The sequence below is a fragment of the Saccopteryx leptura genome, chromosome 3 (genome assembly GCF_036850995.1).
Source record: "Saccopteryx leptura isolate mSacLep1 chromosome 3, mSacLep1_pri_phased_curated, whole genome shotgun sequence".
NCBI lineage: Eukaryota > Metazoa > Chordata > Mammalia > Chiroptera > Emballonuridae > Saccopteryx > Saccopteryx leptura.
The window spans coordinates 113430834-113458763 of record NC_089505.1 but is presented as its reverse complement, the minus strand read 5'-3'; the positions used below and the strand labels follow the sequence as shown (position 1 = coordinate 113458763).

General features: G+C 43.5%; 1 protein-coding gene and 1 non-coding gene across 5 annotated transcripts in view; one reads left to right on the top strand and one right to left on the bottom strand.

The window, feature by feature from the left end:
• RHBDL2 (rhomboid like 2) overlaps positions 1 to 27930 on the top strand; it is a 116176-nt gene that overhangs the window by 82200 nt on the left and 6046 nt on the right. For all 4 annotated transcript variants that reach the window (XM_066375935.1, XM_066375932.1, XM_066375933.1 and 1 more), the window contains 5 exons: positions 197 to 457; positions 5106 to 5254; positions 10352 to 10464; positions 22042 to 22142; positions 24151 to 24211. In XM_066375935.1, coding sequence (XP_066232032.1) covers positions 218 to 457; positions 5106 to 5254; positions 10352 to 10464; positions 22042 to 22142; positions 24151 to 24211 — 664 coding nt within the window. In that variant the 5' untranslated portion in view covers positions 197 to 217. The remainder of the gene's footprint in view (positions 1 to 196; positions 458 to 5105; positions 5255 to 10351; positions 10465 to 22041; positions 22143 to 24150; positions 24212 to 27930) is intronic.
• TRNAA-CGC (transfer RNA alanine (anticodon CGC)) lies at positions 4245 to 4320 on the bottom strand. The gene has a single exon. It is a non-coding gene; the product is annotated as a tRNA-Ala (tRNA).

Genomic DNA, 27930 nt, shown 5'->3' with positions numbered 1-27930 from the left:
AGTACTTTGTCACAATTACATACTGGTGGTGATGGATATTATGAGTATTTATTTAGGCTTCAGGTCTTCAGTTGCCTTCTATCAACATACAGGAGAGATTTTGGAAACCAATGGGTATGCCAGGGAGCCCAGGAAAGCACCATGGCCTGAAGACTACAGGGCCATCTCTTCTCCCTGACATTCATGTCCCTTTCAGGTGTAGTTGGAACCCAGGACAATGGCTGCTGCTCAGGATTTGGAGATGAAGGACATGACTGTGGGTAGAGATGTAGAAGAAGAGCTGGAGGAAGAGAAGAAAATGAGAGAGGATGGGGAAGGGAATGATCCCTGCAAGTACAAAAAGGTCCACAAGATTGTCTCAAAATGGATGCTTCCTGAAAACGCCCGAAGGACCTACTTGGAGAGAGCTAACTGCCTCCCGCCACCCGTGTTCCTCATCTCCGTCAGCCTGGCTGAGGTAACTATGTTGGGTGGTGGGTACTAGTACAGGTACGACTGGGGAGCTGCAGACAAACTGGGGGTTTAGATCAGCTATAGATCAGACACTGGAAACCATGTAAGAAGAGAGCTCGGTGGTGGCAAGTGCAGAGCACATGGAACTCAACCTCACCCTCTCCAGGGCTCCCTTCCTGGGTTTTTCCTATGTTCCCTGTTGTTTCAGCCCAGGGTGGAGCTTTATTTTTCAAACAAGTCCCCTGCCCAGCAGTGACTACAATTTCAGTGGCTTCATTTCATTTTAGCTGGTGGGGGCTTTAGAAACCAAATAATCATAGGATTGAAAATTGGTTTGGTCTCATGGACTAACTTCAATTATAAGCCAGTTGAAGAGTTACGAGAGTTATGGGTTGCTTCCACATTTCAGTAGGAAAAAAATGGAATCCTCTAATGATGTATATACTATGGGCAGCGTGCTTTGTGTGTCCAGACTCTGATCTAGTCAGAGCTGTGGAATGACTTGCTCCAGGTCACATACTTAGTGACTGGGCCAGGACTGGCCTGCTTGTGAACCTTATAAAACCTAGCTTTTTCTCCCTCACTGTGAAGGCTCATAGAAGAATTGGCAGCAGAGTTCAGAGGTATTAGGAAGTCCCTAATGTAATCCTCCTAATTCCCACTGATGCCTCTTCTTTCTTATCAGAACTAATAAGATTTGAACACACACACACACACACACACACACACATTATCTATTTATTATCTATCTATCTATCTATCTATCTATCTATCTATCTATCCATCTATCTATCTATCTATCTATCTATCTATCTATCTATGCAGCTATTGAGAGAGAGGAAGAGATTAATTTATTTTAAGAAATTGGCTTACACGATTGTGGAAGTTTGACAAGTTCAAAATCTACAGGGTAGGCCAGGAGACCAAAGACCTAGGGGATAAAAGTTTCATTTGAGTCCAAAGGTCATCTGCTGGCAGAATTCCCTTTCCCTCAGGGGAGCTCAGTCTTTTTTGTACTAAGGCCTTCAGCTGATTATGTGAGGCCCACCCACATTGTGGAGGGTAATCTGCTTTACTCAAAGTCCACTGATTTAAACATTAATCTCAGCAAAAAATACCTTCATAGAAACATCTAGAATGATGTTTAACCAAATATCTGGGTACTATGGTCTAGCCAGGTTGACATATACAATGAACTATCACAGCAATGCAGCCTCTAGGGCAGGGGTCCCCAAACTTTTTACACAGGGGGCCAGTTCACTGTCCCTCAGGCCGTTGGAGGGCCGGACTATAAAAAAAACTATTCACAAATCCCTATGTACACTGCACATATCTTATTTTAAAGTAAAAAAACAAAATGGGAACAAATACAATATTTAAAATAAAGAACAAGTAAATTTAAATCAACAAACTGACCAGTATTTCAATGGGAACTATGCTCCTCTCACTGACCACCAATGAAAGAGGTGCCTCTTCTGGAAGTGCGGTGGGGGCCGGATAAATGGCCTCAGGGGGCCGCATGTCGCCCGCGGGCCGTAGTTTGGGGACCCCTGCTCTAGTGGCTTAGACAAAGATAAGGCTAGTGTGTGGATTCCTAGGAGAAATTCTTGTCAAAGCTGATTTGGTTGGGGAGACATAGTTCTAAATTTTCTCAAGGGGTTTTATTATTTTATTATGAGACCACTTGCAACTAGAAAGCCATCAGAATTCTTTCTACATGTTTAGTAACTTCCTCATGTTATCCTTGCAGCCTATAGATGCTGGCTTGCCTCTGGTCCAATAAGGTGTGTGTGTGTGCATGTGTGTGTGCGCATGTGCGCCTGTGTGTGTGGCAGTGGTGGTGGTAGAGTTGGAGAAGAGTGGGATAAGGTCACATGGTACAAAAACTGACTGCCTACACAGTAAGTTCTATGGACAAGATAGCTTTCCACAGAAGGATCATGGGGCAGGTGCTGAGGTATCTGCCTGTCACAGAAAGATCAACTTTTTTTCTTTTCTTTTTAAGTGAGAGGAGGGGAGGCAGAGAGACAGACTCCCGCATGTACCCTGACTGGTGATCCACCTGGCAAACTCACTAGGGAGTGATGCTGTGCCCATCTTGGGCCATTGCTCTGTTGCTCAGCAACTGAGCCACTTTTTTAGTGCCTGAGGCAGAAGCCACAAAGCCATCCTCAGCACCCAAGGTCAACTTGCTTGAACCAATTGAGCCCTGGCAGTGGGAAGGGAAGAGAGAGAGAGAGAGAGAGAGAGAAAGAGAGAGAGAGAGAGAGAGAAAAGGCGGGGTGGAGGAGCAGATGGTTGCTTCTCCTGTGTGCCCTGATTGGGAATCGAACCTGGGACATCCACACAATGGGCCAATGCTCTACCACTGAGAAAACTGGCCAGGGCCAACATTTTTTTCTTATTAAAAATCTTTTTCTTTCTTTCTTTCTTTCTTTCTTTCTTTCTTTCTTTCTTTCTTTCTTTCTTTCCTTCTCTCTCTCTCTCTCTCTCTCTCTTTCTTTCTTTCAAGTGAGAGGAGGGAAGACAAAGAGACAGACTCCCATATGTGCCCGACTGGGATCCACCCAGCAAGCCCCCTACCAGGTGATGCTCTGCCCATCTGGGGCTATTGCTCAGCAACTGAGCTATTTTTAGTGCCTAAGTTGGAGGCTCCATGGAATCATCCTCAGCACCCAGGCCAACTCTTTCAAACCAGTTGAGCCATGGCTGCGGGAAGAAAAAAGAGAGAGAGAGAGAGAAAGGGGAGGGGGAGGAGTGGAGAAGCAGATGGTTGCTTCTCCTGTGTGCCCTGACCAGGAATTGAACCCAGGACATCCACATGCTGGGCCAATGCTCTATCACTGAGCCCACCAACCAGGGCCTAAAAATTATTTTAAATAAACTTTTTATTTTGGAAAAATTTTAGCTTTATAGAAATGTTGCAGAGATACTACAGAGAGGTCCTATATACCCCTCACCCAATTTCTCCCATTGTTAATACAATATCTTACATTTCCACAGTGCATTTGTTAAAACTAAGATGCGCCTGACCAGGCGGTGGCACAGTGGTTAGAGCGTCAGACTGGAATGCAGAAGACCCAGGTTCGAGTCCCCGAGGTCGCCAGCTTGAGCATGGGCTCATCTGGTTTGAGCAAAAATTCACCAGCTTGGACCCAAGGTCACTGGCTCAAGCAAAGGGTTACTTGGTCTGCTTAAGGCCCACGGTCAAGGCACATATGAGAAAGCAATCAATGAACAACTAAGGTGTCACAATACACAACAAAAAAAACTAATAATTGATGCTTCTCATCTCTCTGTTCCTGTCTGTCTGTCCCTTTCTATCCTTCACTCTGACTCTCTCTCTGTCTCTGTAAAAAAAGAACCAAAAACAAAAAAACCCACTAAGATGCTTACATTGGTATTTTACTATTAAGTAAACTCCGGACTTGTTTGAATTTTACCAGTTTTTCCATTAAATTCCTTCTTATGTCTCTCCTGTACCTTCATTTTTTTATTTATTTATTTTTTTGTATTTTTCTGAAGTTGGAAACGGGGAGGCAGACAGACTCCCGCATGCGCCCGACCGGGATCCACCCGGCATGCCCACCAGGGGGCGATGCTCTGCCCATCTGGGGCGTTGCTCTGCCGCAATCAGAGCCATTCTAGCACCTGAGGCAGAGGCCACAGAGCCATCCTCAGCGCCCCGGCAAACTTTGCTCCAATGGAGCCTCGGCTGTGGGAGGGGAAGAGAGAGACAGAGAGGAAGGAGAGGGGGAGGGGTGGAGAAGCAGATGGGCGCTTCTCCTGTGTGCCCTGGTCGGGAATTGAACCCGGGACTCCCGCACGCGAGGCCGACACTCTCCCACTGAGTTAACCGGCCAGGGCCTCTCCTGTACCTTCAAACCCAGGTGTCACATTGGATTTAGTTGTCATGTCTCCTATCGCTCTGATTTGTGACAGTTTCTCAGTCTGTCTTTGTTTTTCATAACTTTGATAGTCGTGAAGATAATTGGTCAGGTATCCTGTAGAATACTCCCCAGTCAGGGTTTATCTGATGTTTTTCTCATGATTAGATTGGAGGTATGGGCTTTAGGGAAGAACACCACAGAGATGACATGTACTTCTCATCACATCACATCTTATCAAATCATGTCATGTCATATCATGTCACGTCACGTCACGTCACATCACATCAGGAAGTAGGGGACAACTACATGACATCCCTGGTGACGTTAGCCTTCAGCACTTATTTGAGATCATGCTTGTCAGTTTTCTCCACCGTAAACTTAAACTTATTACTTTTACCTTTCCCTATTCTGTTCTTTGGAAGCCAGCAGTGACTCAATTTCATACCAGATTGTAAATGAAAGACCAAATGGTGGGGGTAGAGAGATGAGATCTGTGGCATGTAAGAGGAAAAGGGGTTCAGAAAGAGCCTTCCTTACAGTTTGGTCTCGGGCTGCTCCTACTTACTGGAGGATGTAGGCTATGACCACAGTTAAATGGTAAGATACACAGCAGGGAAACTTAATTGCTGTCATCTTCTGAGCACATGCTATAAAGTGGCCCACTCGAGGGCTAAACATTGGACACAAAGCTAGTGGCCATGGGCTTTAGTGGGGCCTCTGCAGAAAGTGTGGTTAATGCCCGTGTCTGCCTTCCCCCGGCAGCTGGCAGTGTTCATTTACTATGCTGTGTGGAAGCCTCAGAAACAGTGGATCACCTTGGACGCTGGCATCTTGGAGAGTCCGTTGATCTACAATCCTAAGAAGAGGGAAGAAGCCTGGAGGTTTATATCATACATGCTGGTTCATGCTGGGTAAGGAATGACAGTCACCTCTCACTGATGTCAGAGGTGACTGGAAGTGATTGTAACCCCTAACATTTGTCCAGACTTTCTTACCGATAAGGCCCTTTCATGTCCATAATCATGTATGATCATCACAGCACCCCTAGGAGGCAGGTGTTACTCCTGCCGTTTTATGTCTTGAGGCTTAGGGTAGGTAGTCACTTGCTCCTTGCCATACAGCTAAGTTGTGGAGCTAAGACCTTAACCCTTTAGTGCTAATGCCAGGCCCATTGTACTTTATATTGCATTATAACTACCTAATATTGGTATTTACATTAGGAATATTACTGAGAAGAGACCAAGTTATTACCAAACCAATAGTATGTTCCCCTGGTTGTTTGATGTTAAATGTTCTCTTTAGGATATCCAACATCACTCCCACTATTTCTGTCCCCACCACATACTTAAAAAATTAATTCATGAATATTTTGATGAGGCTATAATAATGTTATCCACCTGGAATATAATAAGCCATAGGAGATGCAGTACTGCCTTTCAGTTTAGTTTATAGTTTCTTTTCTTTTTTTGTGCATGCAAGGGAGAGACAGAGACAGAAAGGCAGAGAGGAGATAGGAACAGACAGACAGGGAGGGAAAGAGATGAGAAGCATCACTCATAGTTGCGGCGCCTTAGTTGTTCATTGCTTGCTTTCCTGTATGTGCCTTGATTGGGGAAGCTCCAGCAGAGCAAGCGACTCCTTGCTTAAGCCAGCAACCTTGGGCTTAAGCCAGCAACCTTGGGCTTAAGCCAGCAACCTTGGGCTCAAGCCAGTGACCTTGGGCTTCAAGCCAGCAACCTTTGGGCTCAAACCAGTGACCATGGGGTCATGTCTATGATCACATGTTCAAGCCAGTGACCCTGAGCTCAAGCTGGTGAGCCCATGCTCAAGCCAGATGAGCCTGTGCTCAAGCTGGCGATCTCAGGGTTTCGAACCTTGGTCCTCAGTGTCCCACATTGACCCTCTATCCACTGCACCACTGCCTGGTCAGGCTGGCTTATAGTTTCTTAAATATTAAGAGCCTTCTATGACCTCGCTCAGAATCCGTGATTCACCCTGTCCACTGCAGACAGTGAACAGCATGCTACTGGCCCCACCTCTCTGGTGGACTCCTGGGGGTTCAGATGAGGTCACTTTTGGCTAAGGGATCTCTTATAGCCCTGAACCTTGAAGGACTACCCTGGCCTGTGGGTAACTAGGCATCCATGGCAGGACACAGGGTTCAGAGCCTTGATAAATCAGGGACAAAATCATCATTGCCCAGTTTTTTTGGACACTCCCACACTCTGGTTTTCCATTTAACAAGTAGTTCTGAGCAAATGTGGCTTCTGCACTAAAGGACTTTAAAGTGACAAAGAGGGAACAGTCAACTAGTAATGCAAGACAGTATAGTATTATAGTATACAATAGTTACTTAATTTCTTTGTGCCTCAGTTTCCACATCTGTAAAATGGGGTAACCTCATAAGGTTGCTGTGATTAAGTCAGACAATGGTAATCATTTTTATAGTGCCTGACACATACTAAGGCACTCAAAAAGAACTTGCAAGGCTATGTAGGACATGTCACATATAGAGTTGCATAAATTAGGAATGCTTTTATATGCAAGTAACATAAACAACAACAAAAATCTAACAAGGACTTAAAAAAATGGGGATCAATTTTTTCCCATATAAGAAGCCCAGAGGTAGGTGGTTGGTCCATCAGTTTAATGAAGCCAGGACTCTTGGTCCTGTGCTGGCACCTCTGCTTTTTCCTCGGTCTTTCTGTCAGGTTGCAAGTTGACTGCTGTAGCTCCATTCAAAGCAGGAAGAGGAAAGAGGTAATACCAGGTACTGGTGATGTCATCCCTTTTGTCAAAACAGAAGTGCTCTTTTATTTTATTGTTTTTAATTTATTTATTTTAGAGTGGGGGGAGGGAGAGAGAGAGAGAGAGAGAGAGACGTAGATTTGTTGTTTTACTTATTCATGCCATCACTGGTTGATTCTTGTATGTGCCCTGACCAGGGATGGAACCAGCAACCTTGGCGTATCCAGACGACGCCCTAACCTACTGAGCACCCCTCCAGGGCCAGGACGGAAGTGCACTTAATCCTCCTGGAAGTGCTGCTTTTACTTGTATCTCAGTGGCCAGAAAGAAGTGTCCCTAACTAAGAGAGGTGGAAAAGTCAACGTTAGCTCTGCCAGCCTCACTAGAGGAGGTAGAGAAAGGATAAGAAATGGGTGTTGGATAAGCAACAGTGATATAAACAGAAAGAGAGGAAGATCAGAATGGGGTGGCTTTACACATGACTTGGATTCAAGTTGGATCTTAAAGGGTGGATAAAATTTGGGGAAAAAAACTAATATTTCTATTTTGGAAATATGACAGGATTTCATCTTTCTACCTCTTCTACTCTTGATGTTGAGAAGAAAGAGAGCTTGGGGTGATTCACTGGGGTTTTCATGCTATTGGTCACCTTGGCTTCTAGCAATTACTGGAGGACAGGATTGGCTGGCTTTCTTTGATCTTGTTCAGACTCACAAAGTGCATATATTTCCAAGTCCCCTCTATGCCTGAGGTCTCCGTAAGACTAATGTAACTGTCCTTGCTAGACAATTCTGTGCTGAATTGCATTACCTCCCATATGTCTTTGAAGATGGCTTGGACAGTGATAGTTGCGGCTGGGTGTGCATGCGGCCATAAAGGTAAATAATCTGTTCGGCCAGCTATGCTCAGAGAACCTCTTTAAAGGTCTGCTGGATATTTGTTAAATAAATTAGAATGTAAAACACAGTCCTTAAAACTAATATGAAAGCTGTTGCACTTTGTGGAAGATTCAACACCCTGTTTTGTTTTTAACTTTGTGGTTTAACTTGAAATCTTAAAAATAAAAATAAAAATAAAGCATCGTGCTACATACTAACTAAACTGAGTACTGCTCTAATGTGGGAATTTACCAAATTACATTCAGAGAGTCTCCAGAGATACTAATGGGGTTTGACAGCACAATAATATGGATTTTATTTTAAAATATTTAAACCTATAAAAACTATAATAAAAAACACCTGTACTCAAATATGTTAGATGCTAATTGTAGTACATGGGATATACCAACTTAGCTAGTGTTACTAGGTAAACATTTTTCCCCCATTCTCTTAAACTTTCTTTTTCTTTCTTTCTTTTTCTTTTTTTTTTTTTTTTTTACAGGGACAGAGAGAGTCAGAGAGAGGGATAGATAGGGACAGACAGATAGGAACGGTGAGAGATGAGAAGCATCAATCATCAGTTTTTTGTTGTGACATCTTAGTTGTCCATTGATTGCTTTCTCACATTGTGCCTTGACTGTGGGCCCTCAGCAGAACGAGTAACCCAAGCCAGCGACCTTGGGTCCAAGCTGATGAGCTTTTTGCTCAAGCCAGATGAGCCCGTGTTCAAGCTGGCGACCTCAGGGTCTTGAACCTGGGTCCTCCATATCTCAGTCCAACGCTCTATCCACTGCGCCACCACCTGGTCAGGCTTAAGCTTTTTTTTTTTTTTTTTTTTAATTTATTTTCTATTTTCAGAGAGACAGAGAGAGGAAGGGAGAGAGGAGGGAGGGGGAAGGGAAGCATTCATTTGTTGTTCCACTCAGTTGTGCACTCATCGGCTGCTTCCCATGTGTGTCCTGACCAAGGATTGAACCCACAACCTTGTTGTTTTGGGATGACACTCTCAAGTGACTGAGCTAACCAGCCAGGGCACTTTTTTTTTTTTTAATTCAGTGAGAGGAGGGGAGTCAGGGACAGACTCCCATATGCGCCCAGATCGGGATCCACCTGGCAAGGCCACTAGGGGGCAATGCTCTGCCCATCTGGGGTGTCACTCCATTGCTCAGCAACTGAACACTTCTTAGTGTCTGAGGTGGAGGTCATGGAGCCATCCTCTGTGCCTGGGGCCAACTTGTTCCAGTTGAGCCATGATTGCAGGAGGAGAGAGAGAGAGAGAGAGAGAGAAAGAGAGAGATGCAAGTAGGGGAGGGGTGGAGAAGTCCTCCTGTGTGCCCTGACTGGGAATTGAACCTGAGACATCCACACGCCAGGCCAACTGCTCTATCACTGAGCCAACCGGCCAGGACCACTCTTAAGCATTAAAAAAAAACCTTTTTAATATAGACCTTTTTAAAGAGGTTCCTCTTGGCATCTCTGTTTTATTCTTTTATTTTTTTTTTATTTTTTTATTTTTTTGTATTTTTCTGAAGCTGGAAACGGGAGAGACAGTCAGACAGACTCCCGCATGTACCCGACCGGGATCCACCCGGCATGCCCACCAGGGGCGTCGCTCTGCCATGACCAGAGCCACTCTAGCGCCTGGGGCAGAGGCCAAGGAGCCATCCCCAGCGCCCGGGCCATCTTTGCTCCAATGGAGCCTTGGCTGCGGGAGGGGAAGAGAAAGACAGAGAGGAAGGGGGGGGGGTGGAGAAGCAAATGGGAGCTTCTCCTATGTGCCCTGGCCGGGAATCGAACCCGGGTCCCCTGCACGCCAGGCCGATGCTCTACCGCTGAGCCAAGCAGCCAGGGCCTTGGCATCTCTGTTTTATTAAAGAATATTCTGAGATAGCAAGACAAGTTGTTTAAAAATCTATTGAAATTTAAACTCCATGTGAGTGAATTAGGATTTTCCAAACACTATACAACCTTGATAAAATCAGATGCTGAAGCTGACATTAGTTTGCAATTGCCATCTAAACCTAATTTCACTTTTATGTTCCTTAGGCTGACCTCATTGCTCTCTGATGTTTTCAGTAACTGTTATAAAACAGAATTTATACATTGCCCCCAGATGGGGTTGCTGGCTAGATCCTGGTTGGGGCATACGCAGAAGTCTGTCTCTCTATCTCCCCTCTTCTCACCTAAAAAAAGAAATAAAAAACCTTATTAAAATAAATGCATACTTCTAAAATGGCCTTTTACCTGCTTAAAAAATTAGAAGATGGAATTTGAGTTAAGCAAATCCTTAACTAGAAACACCACCTCAATGTCTATTAATCTACCAGGGAAATAACTGCCTGGGTCAGTTATAATATTTGACAACTGTGTTTGTCTCTGCAGAGTTCAGCACATCGTGGGGAATCTTATTATGCAGCTCATTTTGGGTATTCCCTTGGAAATGGTCCACAAAGGCCTCCGAGTGGGGCTGGTGTACCTGGCAGGAGTCATTGCAGGTTAGTGTTCTGAGAGCAACACAGAATCAACAACGAAACAAAGATAGTAAACTGTGGTAATGGGCTTCTTCTTTAAGATGTACTGTCCTCCTAATATGTGCTAGGAAACCTGATAAGAAATGGAGATCAGTGAATTAGAGATAGTGGAGCTAAGATAAGCCTATAGAAATAAGTGGTTGCGACTACCCTCTGGTATTGCACAGTCAGAGTTTTGCACAGTTGGAAACTGCCAGTAGTTTGGTGTCCAGGTGCATCCAGTGAGTAAAGGCCTAAAGCCAGATCGTGAAGGCCCTTATGTATCAGAGTCAAGATTTTGGGAAGTAACATGATCAAATTTGCATTTAAGAAAGATAACCTCGGCTCCTGGTCGGCTGGCTCAGTGGATAGTCTCAACATGCGAATGTCCCAGGTTAAATCCCTGGTCAGGGCACACATGCTTCTCTCCTTCTCCCTCTCTCCTTTCTCTTTCTCTTTTCCTCTTGCAGCCAGTGGCTCGACTGGTTTGAGCGTCGGCCCTGGGCGCTGGGGATAGCTTGGTTGGTCCGAGTGTCAGCCTCAGGTGCTGAGAATAGCCCGATTGATTCATGCATGGCTCCAGATGGGGGTTGCCAGGTGAATCCTGGTTGGGGCACATGTGGGAGTCTGTCTCTATCTCCTCTCCTCTCTTTTTATTTCTTTATTTATTATTATTATTATTATTATTTGTATTTTTCTGAAGCTAGAAACGGGGAGAGACAGTCAGACAGACTCCCGCATGCGCCCGACCGGGATCCACCTGGCACGCCCACCAGGGGGCGTTGCTCTGCCCACCAGGGGGCGATGCTCTGCCCCTCTGGGGCGTCACTCTGCCGCGACCAGAGCCACTCTAGCGCCTGGGGCAGCGGCCAAGGAGCCATCCCCAGCGCCCGGGCCATCTTTGCTCCAATGGAGCCTCGGATGCGGGAGGGGAAGAGAGAGACAGAGAGGAAGGAGAGGGGGAGGGGTGGAGAAGCAGATGGGCTCTTCTCCTGTGTGCCCTGGCCGGGAATTGAACCCGGGACTTCTGCACGCCAGGCCGACGCTCTACCACTGAGCTAACTGGCCAGGGCTCCTCTCTTTTAACTTAAAAAAAAAGAGAAAAAAGGTAATTTCAAGAAAATATATGTAGAGAATAGTTACAGGGATCTAAAGACTGAGTAGGTACTAGCAGCATACAGCAGTGATCTCTAAAATTGTGCGTGCCTGAGATGATTCATTCTTGTGTGGACAAAAAATATTAGAACCCTCATTCACGCATTATTTATTTGTTGAAAATATTTTAAAAAATAAACTTTTTTGGAGATATTATAGATTTACAACTTAGTTTGCAAGAAATAAATACCTAGAGGTCTCACATAGCCTTTAGTTAGCTACCCTCAATGGTAACACTTGCAAAACTTTAGTATAGGACCACCACCAGGATATCCACATTGATACAGTCAAGGTACAAAACATTTCCGACACCTCAAGCTCTACTCTCTTTCCTCCCACCTCTGGCAACCAGCAACCTGTTCTCTATTTCTATAGGGGTGGGCAAAGGTAGGTTTACAGTTGTAATTCAAATAAATAATACAACAAATAGTAAATAATAATATAAGAACAAACAGCCTGACCAGGCGGTGGCGCAGTGGATAGAGCGTCGGACTGGGATGTGGAGGACCCAGGTTCGAGACCCCAAGGTCGCCAGCTTGAGCGCGGGCTCATCTGGTTTGAGCAAGAGCCCACCAGCTTGAGCCCAAGGTCGCTGGCTTGAGCAAGGGGTTACTCAGTCTGCTGGAGGCCCGTGGTCAAGGCACATATGAGAAAGCAATCAATGAACAACTAAGGTGTTGCAACGCGCAATGAAAAACTAATGATTGATGCTTCTCATCTCTCCATTCTTGTCTGTCTGTCCCTGTCTATCCATTTCTCTGACTTACTCTCTGTCTCTGTCAAAAATAAATAAATACATAAATAAATAAATAAAAGAACAAACTGTGTTTCACATACAACTGTAAACTGACTGCCCACCTCTGTGTAATTTGTTCAGTTCAAGGATGTAATATAAATGGAAGAATACAGCAGGTAGCCTTTGAGATGGGCCTTCTTCACCCAGCATAATTCTCTGGAGAGTCATGTAGGTTGTTCCATGTTTTAATAGTTCATTAATTTTTATTGCTGAGTAGTCTATGGTATGGGGTACTACTGCCCACCCTTCAGTCACTGGAGGGTATCTGGGTTGTTTCCAGTTTGAGGCTATTACAAATGAAATGGCCATGAACATTTGTATACATGAGTTTTTATGTTCACATGTTAGGATAAATATCCAGAGCAGAGATGCTGGGTTGCATGGCATTTGCATATTTTGTTTTGTAAGAACCAGCCAAAATGTTTTCCAGAATGGCTATTCCATTTCACATTCTTCCCACTATTGTATAAGTGATTCAGTTTTCCACATTTTTACTAGAATTCGGTGTTGTCACTAGTTTTTGTTTTAGCTGTGCTCATAAGTCGGTAGTGATATCTCATCTTTAGTTAGCATTTCCCTAGAGGCTGATGATGTTGACCATCTTTTCATTTACTATTTGCTGTCGTATCTCCTTTTCAGTGAAATTGTTCATGTCTTTTGTCCATTTTCTAATTAGATTATTTTTCCTGTTGAATTTTTAGAGTTCCTTAGTTTTCTAGATCCTAGTCCTTTATCAAATATGTAGTTTACAAATATTTTCACTCAGCCTGTAGCTTGTCTCCATTGTCTTAATGGGGTGCAACAACTCTTGGAAGTTCACACTTAAAAAGCTGGGAAACATTTTCCTAATCTGTTTTAAAATTTCTCAGTGAAGAGTTTTAGAGCATCTTTTTTTTTTTTTTGGTATTCTTCTTAAGTGAGAAGTGGGGAGGCAGAGAGACAGACTTCTGCAGGCGCCCGACCGGGATCCACCCGGCATGCCCACTAGGGAGCGATGCTATGCCTATCTGGGGCATTGCTCTGTTGTAACTGGAGCTATTCTAGCACCTGAGGCAGAGGCTGTGGAGCCATCCTCAATGCCTGGGCCAACTTTGCTCCAGTGGAGCCTTGGCTGTGGGAGGGGAAGAAAGAGATAGAGAGGAAGGAGAAGGGGAAGGGTGGAGAAGCAGATGGGCACTTCTCCTGTGTGCCCTGGCCGGGAATTGAACCTGGGACATCCACACACTGGGCCGACGCTCTACTGCGGAGCCAACTGGCCAGGGCCTGAATTTTAGTGTATTTAAAACTTATTTATTTATTCATTTTAGAGATGAGAGAGATAGAGAGAGAGAAGAGGGGGAGGAGCAGAAAGCATCAACTCCCATATGTGCCTTGACCAGGCAAGCCCAGGGTTTTGAATCAGCAACCTCAGTGTTCCAGGTCGATGCTTGATCCACTGCGCCACCACCAGTCAGGCTAAAACGTTTTTATTGAAATACTTTCTGATTAATTTGCAAGAACTAATGATTGATATTATGAAAGATGGGAATTAATAGCTAAAACTTACAACAAAATTTTGCATAATTGCAGTAAGCTCAACCAATGATACAATTCTTTAATTTTATATTACACATTATTTTTACATTTATATTTTGGCTGTGACAAATACAAATATTTTTCTCTAGAAAAATAACTGTATGTAGAAATATACAGTAGTCCTCCCTTCTCTACAGGGAATATGTTCCAAGGTCCCCAGTTGACGCCTGCAACAATGGATGTACCATACCCTATATATACTGTTCTTCCCTATACATATATACCTACGATAAAGTGTCATTTATAAATTAAGCACAGTGATAGATTAAAAACAACAACTAATAGTGAAATAGAACAATTGTAGCAAGGACTGTAATAAAAGATGTGAGAATGTAGTCTCTCTTGAAATATATTGTATTATCTGTACAGTATAGATATGCAGGACAAAGAATGATTCATGTCCTGGGCTGGATGAAGCAGGACGGCATGAAATTTTATCACGTTACTGAGAATGGCACTCAATTTAAAACATCAGAATTGTTTATTTCTGGAAATTTCCACTTAATGCTTTTGGACTGTGGTTGACCATGGGTAACTGAAACTGTGGAAAGTGAAACTATGTATAAAGGGGAGTAAACTATTGTGTCTGTATTTATTTGTCATGATATTTAACTAGGATTTAAAAAAAAATAGTGAAGCTTATTTAATAACACTACTCATTAAAAGATTATTTTAAAACTTAAAGACCTTCAGAGCGTCGCCCCATGGTGGGCGTGCCGGGTGGATCCCGGTCGGGCGCATGCGGGAGTCTGTCTGACTGTCTCTCCCTGTTTCCAGCTTCAGAAAAATGAAAAAACAAAAAACAAACAAACAAAAAACTTAAAGACCTTTTTTTTTTAAGAGCAGTTTTTGGTTCACAGTAAAATTGAGAGGAAGGTACAGAGATTTCCCAAACACTCCGGTCCCCAATGCATATACATAATTTCCTCCATTATCAACATTGTCCAACAGAGTGAGGGGTACATTCCTTATAACTGATGAACCTACATTCACATATCATAATCACCCAAGTCTATAAAATTAGGGTTCACTCTTGGTGTTGTATATTCTACGGTTTTGGACAAATGTGTAATGACATATATCCATTATAGTGTCATACAGAGTATTTCCACTGCCCTAAAAATCTTCTGTGCTCTATCTATTCATCCTTTCCCCCCAATCACTACCCCTGGAAACCACTGATTTGTTTACTGTCTCCATAGTTTTGCCTTATCTAGAATGTCATGTATTGTGTAGTTGTAATTATACAGTATATAGCCTTTTCATATTGGCTTCTTTCACTTAGTAAAATGTGTTTCAAGTTTCTTCCATGTCTTTTCATGGCTAGATAAGTTTATTGTTTTGTTTTGTTTTTTTAGTGAGAGAGAGAGGGAGACAGAGACAGGAAGGGAGAGAGATGAGAAGCATCAACTCATAGTAACGGCACTTTAGTTGTCCGTTTATAGCTTGTCATACACGCCTTGGCCTAAGGGCTCAAACTGAGCCAGTGACCCCTTGCTCAAGCCAGCAACCTTGGACTCATGCCAGAGATTTTGGGTTTCAAGCCAGTGACCTTTGGACTCAAGCCAGCGACCATGGGGTCATGTTGATGATCCCACACTCAAGCCATTTATCCCATGCTCAAACTGGTGAGCCTGTGCTCAAGCCAGTGAACTCTGGGTTTTGAACCTGGGACCTCAGTGTCCCAGGCTGATGCTCTATCCACTGAGCCACCACCAGTCAGGCTTGGTAAGTTTCTTTAATAGTATCAATGAAGTAAAATTAATTTTAAAATATTGTGTAGTCAATATGTTGCATCCTTTAAAATTCTTTTTTTGGGCCCTGGCCGGTTGGCTCAGCGGTAGAGCGTCCGCCTGGCGTGCGGGGGACCCGGGTTCGATTCCCGGCCAGGGCACACAGGAGAAGCGCCCATTTGCTTCTCCACCCCCGCCCCCTCCTTCCTTTCTGTCTCTCTCTTCCCCTCCTGCAGCCAAGGCTCCATTGGAGCAAAGATGGCCCGGGCGCTGGGGATGGCTCCTTGGCCTCTGCCCCAGGCGCTAGAGTGGCTCTGGTCGCAGCAGAGCGACGCCCCGGAGGGGCAGAGCATCGCCCCCTGGTGGGCAGAGCGTGGCCCCTGGTGGGCGTGCTGGGTGGATCCTGGTCGGGCGCATGCGGGAGTCTCTCTGACTGTCTCTCCCCGTTTCCAGCTTCAGAAAAAAAATAAATAAATAAATAAAAAATTCTTTTTTTGTGTTTTTATAAAACATATTAGTGTAGTAGTGCATACACATGTTATTTATAAATAAAGATACTTATATTGCAGTTTGTGGTTATATTAGTTTCCTTGGGCTGCCATTACAAAGTACCACAAACTGGATGGCTTACAACAGAACTGCATTGTCTCGCAGTTCTGGAGGGAGAAGTCGGAAATCAAGGCATCAACAGGGCCACGCTCCCTCCTCTAGTATCGGGGGAGAACCTTTCCTCCTTGCCTCTTCCTGGCTTCTGGTGGTGGCGATCGGTCCTTGGCATTCCTTGCCTTCCAGTCTCAGCGCTTCAATCTCTGTCTCCGCTGTCACGTGGCACTCTTCCTTCATGTGTCGTCTCTTCTTATAAGGACACAGGCACATTGGCTCAGGGGCCCATGATACTCCAATATGAACTCATTGTAACTAATCATATCTGCAAGAGTCCCATCTCAAATAAAGTCACATTGTGAGGTAGCTGGGGGTTCAGGACTTCCACATATCTTTTGGGGCGGGCACAATCTGACCCATGACAAAGCTCGAAATTTTTTTACCCATCAAAACCTTGCCAGCCTCCGAGAGCAGCAGGGATGGAGAAACAGGAAGCAGTCATGAGATAGACTTGGCAAGGCTTAGTGACAGTTCTCCATCCTACTTCCCTCTGACTCCTGTGGATCCTGCTCTTCTACCTTCTACCGCTGTCCCTGCATGCCCCTTCTCTTCATCTTCCGTGATGGTCAGACCCTGCCTGGCTCCGGCATCTACACTCCTGCTTCCCACACAGCTTGATTTCGGCCCGTGGAATCAGCTCTGCCCCAGTTCCAGAGAAGACAGAACGTGAACAACCTGTTCAGGTCCTTGCCTATTTTTTTGCAATCACTTCTTGGCAAGCATCTCTTTGTTCCCGCTCTTTTTTTTTTTTTTTTAATTTTATTTATTCATTTTAGAGAGGAGAGAGAAAGGGAGAGAGAGAGACAGAAAAGGAGAGAGAGAAGGTGGGGAGGAGCTGGAAGCATCAACTCCCATATGTGCCTTGACCAGGCAAGCCCAGGGTTTCGAACCGGCGACCTCAGCATTTCCAGGTCGACGCTTTATCCACTGCGCCACCATAGGTCAGCCAGCATCTCTTTGTTATTCTGGTCTATCCTTCACACTGCTGCCCCGGTCACCCTCCTCAAACACAGAGTAGGTCATGTTATCCCCTTCCTACACCATTTTCAGTAGCCAGAAGAAAGTTGAAATGCCCAAGATTGCTCTTCGTTACCCTCCACTGCTGGGGCCCATTGCCTTCCTTTTCTTTTTTGAATAGTGAACTTCTTTAATAATATTCAAAAAATAAATTATACCTGAGGAGGTTAGAGGAAGACTTGATGTGGCTTTTTAAAAATCTTTTTTTTTTTGAGGTATGATTGCCATACAAAAGCTGTATATATTGAATGTATACAACTGGATGAATTTGGAGATAAGTACATACCTGTAAAACTGTCACCACACTCTATGCCAGTGGTTCCCAACCTTTTTTGGGCCACAGACTGGTTTAATGTCAGAAAATATTTTCATGGACCAGCCTTTAGGGTGGGACAGATAAATATATCATGTGACCGAGACAAGTGTCAAGAGTGAGTCTTAGACGGATGTAACAGAGGGAATCTGGTCATTTTTAAAAAATAAAACATCGTTCAGACTTAAATATAAATAAAATGGAAATAATGTAAGTTATTTATTCTTTCTCTGCGGACCAGTACCAAATGGCCCATGAACCGGTACCAGTCCGCGGCCTGGGGGTTGGGGACCACTGCTCTATGTCATAAACATGTCCATCATCTCCAAAATTTCCCTCCTACCCATTGTCTTTTTAAAAAAAATTGAGAGAGAGAGAGTTGCAGCACTTTAGTTGTTCATTGATTGCCTTCTCATATGGGCCTTGACTGGGGGGCTCAAGCCGAACCAGTGACCCCTTGCTCAAGCCAGTGACCTTGGGCTCAAGCTGGTGATCTTGGGATCATGCTGAAGATCCTGTGCACAAATCAATGAGCCTGCACTAAAGCGGATGGGCTTGTGTTCAAGCCAGTGACCTAGGGGTTTCCAACCAGGGACCTCAGTGTTCTGGGTTGATGTTTTATCCGCTGTGCCACCACCAGTCAGGCAATAGTTGATTGCTTTTTATTGCTGCATATCTTTCATTGTATGGATGTACCACATTTTGTTTATCCATTCTCCTGTTATTGGGCAGTTGGGCTGTTTTCAGTTTGGGCTATTACAAATGAAGCGACTATGAACATCAGTGTACAAGTCTTGGCGTAGACAAATGTTTTAATTTCTCTTGGGTAAATACTTAGGAATAGAATGGCCATATCCTGTCATAGTGTGTGGTTAACTTTTAAGAAACTGCCAAACTTTTAAAATAGTTTTACTGAGATATAAGTTACCATATAATCCACCCATTTAAAGTGTATAATTATATGGGTTGGGTTTTTTTTTTAAGCTAATTCACAGGGTTATGTACCCATCATCAAAGTCTAATTTTAGAACAATTTTGTTCCTCACAGAAACCCTGTGCCCATTAGCAGTCACACCTTACTCCTCACCTTACATCCCTTCTCCAGCCTTAGGCAACCACTAAATCTATTTTCTGTGTCTTTAGATCTGCCCATTCTGGACATGTCACACAAATGGAATCCAGTAACATGTGGTCTTTTTTTACTTAGCATGTTTTCATCATTTATCACGTTATAGCATGTATTTATTTCATTAATTTAAAATTTACTGATATCTACCCAGGTTCCCCCTCCAATGCACCGAGGCCTGTAATCTCTCGTAAGGCAGTCCGTTGGGTAATCAGACAACTCATCTCATTTACTTTGTGTCTCTCAGGGTTCACTGTCCTTTATCTGATGTCCAGTATCTTGAAGACCATTGTTCACATTTTTTGTTCATTGCTTTCAGCTATTTCAGATGGGAGGGTAAATCTTATTCTTTGGACTCCATCATGATCAGAAGTGAACGTCTGTATATGTAGTTTATATATATATATCAGGGGTCCCCAAACTTTTTACACAGGGTGCCAGTTCACTGTCCCTCAGATCATTGGAGGGCCAGACTATAAAAAAAACTATGAACAAACTGACCAGTATTTCAATGGGAACTATAGGCCTGCTTTTGACTAATGAGATGGTCAATGTCCGGTTCCATATTTGTCACTGCTAGCTGTAACAAGTGATATGACGCGCTTCCAGAGCCGTGAGGCATGCGTTCAGTGTCACCGGAAGTAGAGCTATACGTCAGCGACGCTGCGCTTTGTGGTGCCGCCACATACAGTACTCCAGTACTCCACATACAGTACCCGATGCATCCTGTGTTCCTCTCACTGACCACCAATGAAAGAGGTGCCCCTCCCGGAAGTGCGACAGGGGCTGGATAAATGGCCTCAGGGGGCCGCATGCGGCCCGTGGGCCATAGTTTGGGGACCCCTGATATATATCTAGTGAGAGAGAGGGGGCAGAGAGAAAGAAAGAGACAGACAGGGAGAGAGATAAGAAGTATCAACTTGTAATTGTGTGTGTCACTTTTAGTTGTTCATTGATTGCTTCTCATACGTGCCTTGAACGGAAGGCTCCCGCTGAGCCAGTGACCCCTTGCGCAAGCCAGTGATGTTGGGCTCAAGTTAGCAACCTTGGGCTTCAAGCCAGCAACCTTTTGGGTTCAATTCAGTGACGATGGGATCATGGCCATAATCCCACGCTCAAGCCGGTGACGCCATGCTCAAGCTGGTGAGTCTGCGCTCAAGCTGGCCACCTTGGGGTTTCAAATCTGGGGCCTCAGCATCCCAGATCAATGCTCTACCCACTGTGCTACCACCAGTCAGGGAAAAAATAAATTTCTCATATGATTAAGATGAGATATAAGTTACCATATAATCCACCCTCATCTATAAGTTTAGAACCACTGAACTGCTTGTCACTAATCTTTAGTCATCCACAGACCTTTGTTTCTGTCTTTGCCTTTCCAGATTCCTACATCCTGAATACCTTCTTCTCCTTTGTTTTCCCTGTTCGAAATTTAAAGGTTCTTCAGCATTTAATCAAAAAACTATATCCTTCTCAGAGCAGTGGGCCTCCACCTTTCTGCTGAGAAAGTCATTCCTTCCTAGGTGTTTCTTTAGCAAATTTATTAGATTAAAGAAGGCATAGTAGTTGGTACAGTCTGCATTTTATAATTGGTCATCCATTTGTAAGATTCTTAAGGTCAGACACTTTGTCTTTCTTGCACAAGGTAGGTATTAAACAGGATCTTAAGGAATGAAAGAGGGCCTCAAAAACAAGAGACCAAATAATAGAACCACCAGCATAGAGAGAATATCTTAAGAGTTGGCCTGACCAGGCAGTGGCGCAGTGGATAGTGCGTTGGACTGGGATGCGGAGGACCCGGGTTCGAGACCCAGAGGTCGCCAGCTTGAGCGAGGGCTCATCTGGTTTGAGCAAAAACTCACCAGCTTGAACCCAAGGTCGCTGGCTCCAGCAAGGGGTTACTCGGTCTGCTGAAGGCCCGCGGTCAAGGCACATATGAGAAAGCAATCAATGAACAACTAAGGTGTTGCAACGCGCAATGAAAAACTAATGATTGATGCTTCTCATCTCTCTCCATTCCTGTCTGTCTGTCCCTATCTATCCCTCTCTCTGACTCACTCTCTGTCTCTGTAAAAAAAAAATAAATAAATAAAAATTTAAAAAAAAAGAGTTGGCATGAGGTAGTTTTTTGTTTGTTTGTTTTGTTTTTTAATTTTATTTTTACTTTATGGTAAGGAAAGATATTTTTATTTATATTTTTTACAGAGACAGAGAGTGAGTCAGAGAGAGGGATAGACAGGGACAGATAGACAGGAATGGAGAGAGATGAAAAGCATCAATCATTAGTTTTTCATTGCGCGTTGCAACACCTTAGTTGTTCATTGATTGCTTTCTCATATGTGCCTTGACCGTGGGCCTTCAGCAGACCGAGTAACCCCTTGCTGGAGCCAGCGACCTTGGGTTCAAGCTGGTGGGCTTTTGCTCAAACCAGATGAGCCCGCGCTCAAGCTGGTGACCTCTGGGTCTCGAACCTGGGTCCTCTGCATCCCAGTCCGACGCTCTATCCACTGCGCCCTGCCTGGTCAGGCTGGTTTTTTTTTGTTGTTATTGTTGTTTTTTGGTTTAGGCAATCTAAGATTGGGTTAGCAAATAGATATCATCTTGCATGGTGGATCTGGTTGAATGGTATGTTGAGAAGGAATTTGAGACCACATCTTGACTCTATGAGAAAGCTAGATTAAATAATAAAATGATGGCATGTCTCTTTTTTTTTTAATGTCTCAGGTATTTTGATAGTTTTTGCTAAACATATAAGGTATTTTGAAACAATAACAAGTATATAATACATGTCAGGCAGTGTTCTAAGTATGATGCACATATCAACTCATTCACTTCCTCCAACAACCCATTGAGGTAAGTTCTATTAATACCCCATTTTTAGGTAGGGAAATTAGGCACATAGAGGTTAAGAAATGTGCTCAAGTCACACAGCTGGTAATTCTGGCTCCTGAGTCTGTGCTTTATCAGTGTTGTTCTCTCTTCATATTGAACATTCAGTGTTTCAGAACAATTGAGGTAGTTAGCCACATAGCTATTGTTTTATAGTATGGAAGGGACAAAGTGAGTAAGTTGTTTGGTAATATAATAATGGCCCAAACTTCCCACACTTTTACCTTAGATTAGGAAGATTTCCCTTTCATGATTCTTACAGCCATGCCTGATCCTTTGTGCTTTATTTCTTTAGGATCCCTTGCCAGCTCCATCTTTGACCCACTCAAATATTTAGTGGGTGCTTCAGGAGGAGTCTACGCTTTGATGGGAGGCTATTTTATGAATGTTCTAGTGGTAAGAACTTTGGGAATGGAATTTATGCACCCCCTTTTAAAAAAATAATAGTTGGTATTTGATTTAGGGAATCTTCGTTTATCGTTATTTACTGAGCACTCATCTTCCTTTTGACGATCAGAGTTTTCCTTTCATGTTTTGTCTTTATTTTTCCTGATATCAAAAGTATCAAATACTAAATAGAATTTTAAATTAAAAAAAGAAAGTCAAAATCTTCAATATAATGTTAACAGTTTGATATACATCCTTTCAGATCTTCTACCATGTATTTAAATCCTACCAGTTTAATACTACAAAAATGAAACCTCCCTTATAGTGTTCTGCATCTTTTTTTTTTTTTTAAGCAAGAGGAGAGGAGACAGAGAGACAGACTCCTGCATGCAGCACGACTGAGATCTCCCTGGCAAGCCCACTATGATGTGATGCTCTGCCTATGTGGGGCCATTGTTGCTCAGCAACCAAGCTCTTTTCAGAGCCTGACAGGGAGGCCACAAAGCCAACCTCAGCACCAGGGGCCAACTCACTGGAACCAATTGAACCATGGCTGTAGGAGGGGAAGAGAGAGAGAGAAAGAAGGGGGAGGGAGAGGGGTAGAGAAGCAGATGGTCGTTTCTCCTGTGTGCCCTGACTGGGAATCAAACCTGGGACATCCACACACTGGCTGATGCTCTACCAATGAACCAACTGGCCATAGCTGTGTATCTTAATATGGAGTATCCTGACCATCTACCCATGTCGGTACACAGAAATCTACCTCAATCGTTTTAGGTGCTCCACAGGACCCTCTATGGAGCTGCATCCTGATTTATTTAATCTTTCATTGAAAAAAATATGGCATGATTCCAGCTTTTTACATTTACAAATAATGCTGTAAAGAATGTTCTTTTACATTTATCTTTTTTGCATTTCTGTGATTTGTTTTTGTAGGGTAATTCCCTAGAAGTGGATTTCAATGCCAAATCGTCCTCCAAAGTTTGCATACTATTTTACATTTCTATGATATAGTATGTGAGAATGTCAACCACTTTTTAAACAGGCTAACATCCTGTGTAGTTTTTAACCCTTTAACCATGTAGGTATACTTTAAAATATAAACTATTTATACTTTACTTATATTTCTATTCTTTAAAAATACTGTAGGAGGAAAAATATGAAGCAATTATAAAGCTGTTCCAAAAATAGAAGCCATTTAGAAAAATATTTTCAGACTTTAGATTGCAACCCATTACTGGTTGTGAACTCAGTTTAAGGGTTGTAAAAAATTAAGCCAAAAAAAGAAGTGAAAAAAAATTTCAGAATGCATCATGTGTAATAATACTGTTTGATTTAGGTGTGTACTGGACTGTTATATAAATTATTTCTTACTGTAAGTAGTTTCAAACAACAGTTTGGAAATTATTTAGAATAAACATGGCTATTCTAGCATCTTTACTAATCAACTTAAAGTTTACTGAGAGTAAATAACTTGGGATGAGAGTAAATAACTTTAAAAGGAATGGAGATGTCACTCAAATTAAAGTGGCAATGTTTTTTTGACTTGTTCTTTAGTAACATGTGAAGTTATTGCAAGCTGAACTGAGATGTGTTTTTTTTATTCAACATTTAAAATTTTTTGAAATTATCTTAAAAAAAATGAGGAAGAACTCAAATTTTAGTTCTTTTGTAACTCCTACTCAGAAAGAGGATAAAGAAGTATCAAATGAATATTAATAATAGCTCATATTAAATGTTGATTTTATATTATTCATATTTAGATCATTTCCTGATAATAGAATCGTGTCTAGTTTATATGATGGAGTTAAATGGCACATTTCAATTTTGTTTTCCAAAGTGTACTTGAGTTATACTTTTCAAATATATTTGAAAATGGGGCTATTATACCAGTGCTTTGTTTTGCAAATCTTTGATATTCAAACTTTATTCTAAATGAAAAAGAAGATGAAAAGAGAGTATATTTGAGGTTTCATTTGCCAATAGAGAGCTGATCTTATTATTATCTCTTTGCAAGAATTTTCGAGAAATGATTCCTGCCTTTGGAATTGTCAGACTACTGATCATCATCTTTATAAGTAAGTTTGTTTTGTGAACTCTTCACACCTTCCATTTTATTGGTTCATCCTTCAGAAGGTTTGGTCTCCTCACATTTCCTACCCACTAACAAGTAAGATGATTGCTAGTCTAGAGTCAGAAAATCGTCAGCTTCTTAGCCCTAAGCAAACAGGTGTAAATGGCAGGGTTTTCCTGGACGCTCACCAGAGTTCTTAGAGGTGCCTCAGGCACGTGTTTTTTGCTTTGGGTTTGTGTGTGTGTGTGTGTGTGTGTGTGTGTGTGTGTGTGTATTTTTCTGAAGCTGGAAACGGGGAGAGACAGACAGACTCCCGCATGCTCCCGACCGGGATCCACCCGGCACGCCCACCAGGGGGCGATGCTCTGCCCCTCCGGGGCATCGCTCTGCTGTGACCAGAGCCACTCTAGCGCCTGGGGCAGAGGCCAAGGAGCCATCCCCAGCGCCCGGGCCATCTTTGCTCCAATGGAGCCTTGGCTGTGGGAGGGGAAGAGAGAGACAGAGAGGAAGGAGGGGGGGGGGTGGAGAAGCAAATGGGCGCTTCTCCTATGTGCCCTGGCCGGGAATCAAACCCGGGTCCCCCGCACGCCAGGCCGACGCTCTACCGCTGAGCCAACCAGCCAGGGCCTGCTTTGGGTTTTTTTCTGAAGTGAGGGGAGTAAAAAAAGTAGACTCTAGGCTTCATCCAGTTCAACCACAATAGCTTCACTTATGTTTTATATACTGGATTTTTTTTTGTTCATACATTGAATTCTGTATATAATATATTTTTTTTTCTGGAAAGGGAAAGCTTGAAAACCACGGCTATCTCTTTCCTTCCTTAATTTATATATTTCCAGATTATTTAAAAAAAATACCGATCTAGGGTATAAGCATGGAATAGTGGCTGAGTCTTAAAATAGAGAGTGGAGAAGAAGGAATTGAAAGTTCAGGGTACCAGGAGGATGACTGACATGGCTGTGACGGCTCCAGAAATTACAGTAGAGAATTACATGCTAAAGGAATTTAGGAAAAATTATTCAGTCTGGAGGAGAGGAGGTGGGATTTCAGTTCAGTCTAAAAGCCAGGGTAGGTTTTGGGCAGTGTCAGGCCACAAAGGGTAGAACAACATGTCAATGTAAGAATGTCCAAACTTGTAGAGAATTTTCCCGAGTTTATTTGAGCCAAAGTAATGACATGCCAGGGAGCACGATTCCAAACAGTCGGGAAAAGAATAGTTCTGTAGCTTCTTTTATGCATTTGAAATTAAGGTGGGGATGTAAGGAAGATTGGAGAAAGCCAGGTGGGGACTGGGCTTCAGGATAGCCAGATTATGTGCTCTCTTGAGGGTAATGCCCCCTTCTGGGGTAGTCTAGCATTTCAAAGATGTGTGAACCTAGGTGCTCAAGAACAATGGATGAGGCTGGTGGAAAACCTTTCACTAAAGAAGTTATAGGCTTGGGGTATGACTAGCCATCATGACCTACCTGCCCAGTTAGGAATTTATGATCAGATTACCCTGTGAGGTTACTACTGTCCATAGACCTCTTTTTTTTTTTTTTTTAATACAGGGACAGAGATAGAGTCAGAGAGAGGGATAGATAGGGACAGACAGACAAGAACGGAGAGATGAGAAGCATCAATCATCAGTTTTTCGTTTTTGACACCTTAGTTGTTCACTGATTGCTTTCTCATATGTGCCTTGACCATGGGCCTTCAGCAGACCGAGTAACCCCTTGCTTGAGCCAGTGACCTTGGGTCCAAGCTGGTGAGCTATGCTCAAGCCAGATGAGCCCGCGCTCAAGCTGGCGACCTTGGGGTCTCGAACCTGGGTTCTCAGCATCCCAGTCCGATGCTCTATCCACTGTGCCACCGCCTGGTCAGGCCATAGAACTCCTTTTTATATCTGCAAAAACAAGAACAAAGGCAGGGCCAGGTACTTGTGTTTTCAGATTTGATCCAGCTGAAGCTGCATCTGTTTGGAGGGTATGGGAAGAAGGGCAGATGTTGGGGCCATGACAGAACTGACACTTGATAGGCCCAAGATTCTGGCTGTCCACATAGGAAGAAAAAATGATTTTGCTAATTGGTATCGAGAGTTTGATTATCTACACTGGGGACAGAGACAACTACCTCTAAGCAAAGAAACTTAGTTTATAAATAGTTTAACTGTAAAAAGAATGTTTCATCCTGAGAGAAAATAAGTGACTTGTTTACAGTCTAGTTCATACTGGTTTTTTTAATTTTCATTTTCCAGAAGAAGTCCAAGAAGTGAGGGAAAGTTGTCAGCATTAGCCAGGACAGCAAGTCTGGGGGGAGGCGAGTTGCTGTAGAAGCTGAAGGGACAACCTCAGTTATTAAGAGTCACAACTCAAACCAAGGGACAAGTCTTTTGACCGAGAAAATGTTACATAGGTTACCTGGGTCTTCACTTTGCTTCTTTTGGGCAATTATGAGTGACTTTTATAAAATAAGCTTCCAAACTTTGATGGGGAAATAGTGTTTATACTCTTTTTTTTTTGTTCATTTTTCTGAAGCTGGAAACGGGGAGGCAGTCAGGCAGAATCCCGCATGCGCCCGACCAGGATCCACCCAGCACACCCACCAGGGGGCGATGCTCTGCCCATCTGGGGTGTCGCTCTGTTGCATCCAGAGCCATCCTAGTGCCTGAGGCAGAGGCCACAGAGCCATCCTCAACGCCCAGGCCATCTTTGCTCCAATGGAGCCTCTGCTGTGGGAGGGGAAGAGAGAGACAGAGAGGAAGGAGAGGGGGAGGGGTGGAGAAGCAGATGGGCACTTCTCTTGTGTGCCCTGGCCGGGATTCGAAGCCGGGACTCCTGCACGCCAGACCGACGCTCTACCACTGAGCCAACCGGCCAGGGCCTATACTCTTTTTGAATACTCTTCAATGTTGAAGTAAAAACCCTGTCCTCATGCACAGGGTTTCTCCAATACAAGGCCAGGGGCCGCCACCATCGTGGCCATTCACATGCAGGTTCTCATTGAATTCAGGCAGATGGTAAAGAAACAGTGGAGCCAAAAAATGGTGGGCCATTCCTTTATTCTAGAAGTCTCGTACCGGCCGGCGAGCAAACACACAGTAGGAAAAACTTCCCTTTCACTCAGAGCTCACAAAGCTACTGACAGATTCTCTGGTTCCACAAACAGGGGAATCTTCTCCAGTTTTTTCTAGAATCAGGGGCCCTACCAGTCTTAGCGGAGCTCGGAAAAGCCCCTTGCCCCTCACCTCTGGTTCCCCATCTGCCATCTGCCAACATGGCTTCTTATTCTCTACACAAACTGGCTTCTCTCTCTTTCCCTGCCATCCTGGCTTCTCTTCTCTCTTCTTTCTCCTCCTTTTCTCTTTTAAAAAACTTTTTCTGGCGCCAAAACCTCTCCTCCAGCACACATTAGCATAACAATGGCACTTTCCAAGCAGGAAGGTAATTAGCAATTTCACAGATTACATACCTGGCACTGCCCAGCGCCATTTTTAACAATAAAAGTGAGCAAACTCAAATAACACAAATTTTACAATCTCATTTGCTCAACATCCAAAGATAGTTAACATAACATTATGTCATTCTTGAGGTAAGTGATTAGGTCTCTAAATGATGTGTTTTTATAATATCTTACAAAGTACAGCATGCCAACGTTAACCTTCTCCAGTTCCCCACACACGTTATTTCTAAAAGTTCTTTGGCCTGGTTTGCCTACTATTGAAAATGAGAAAAGTTACAACAT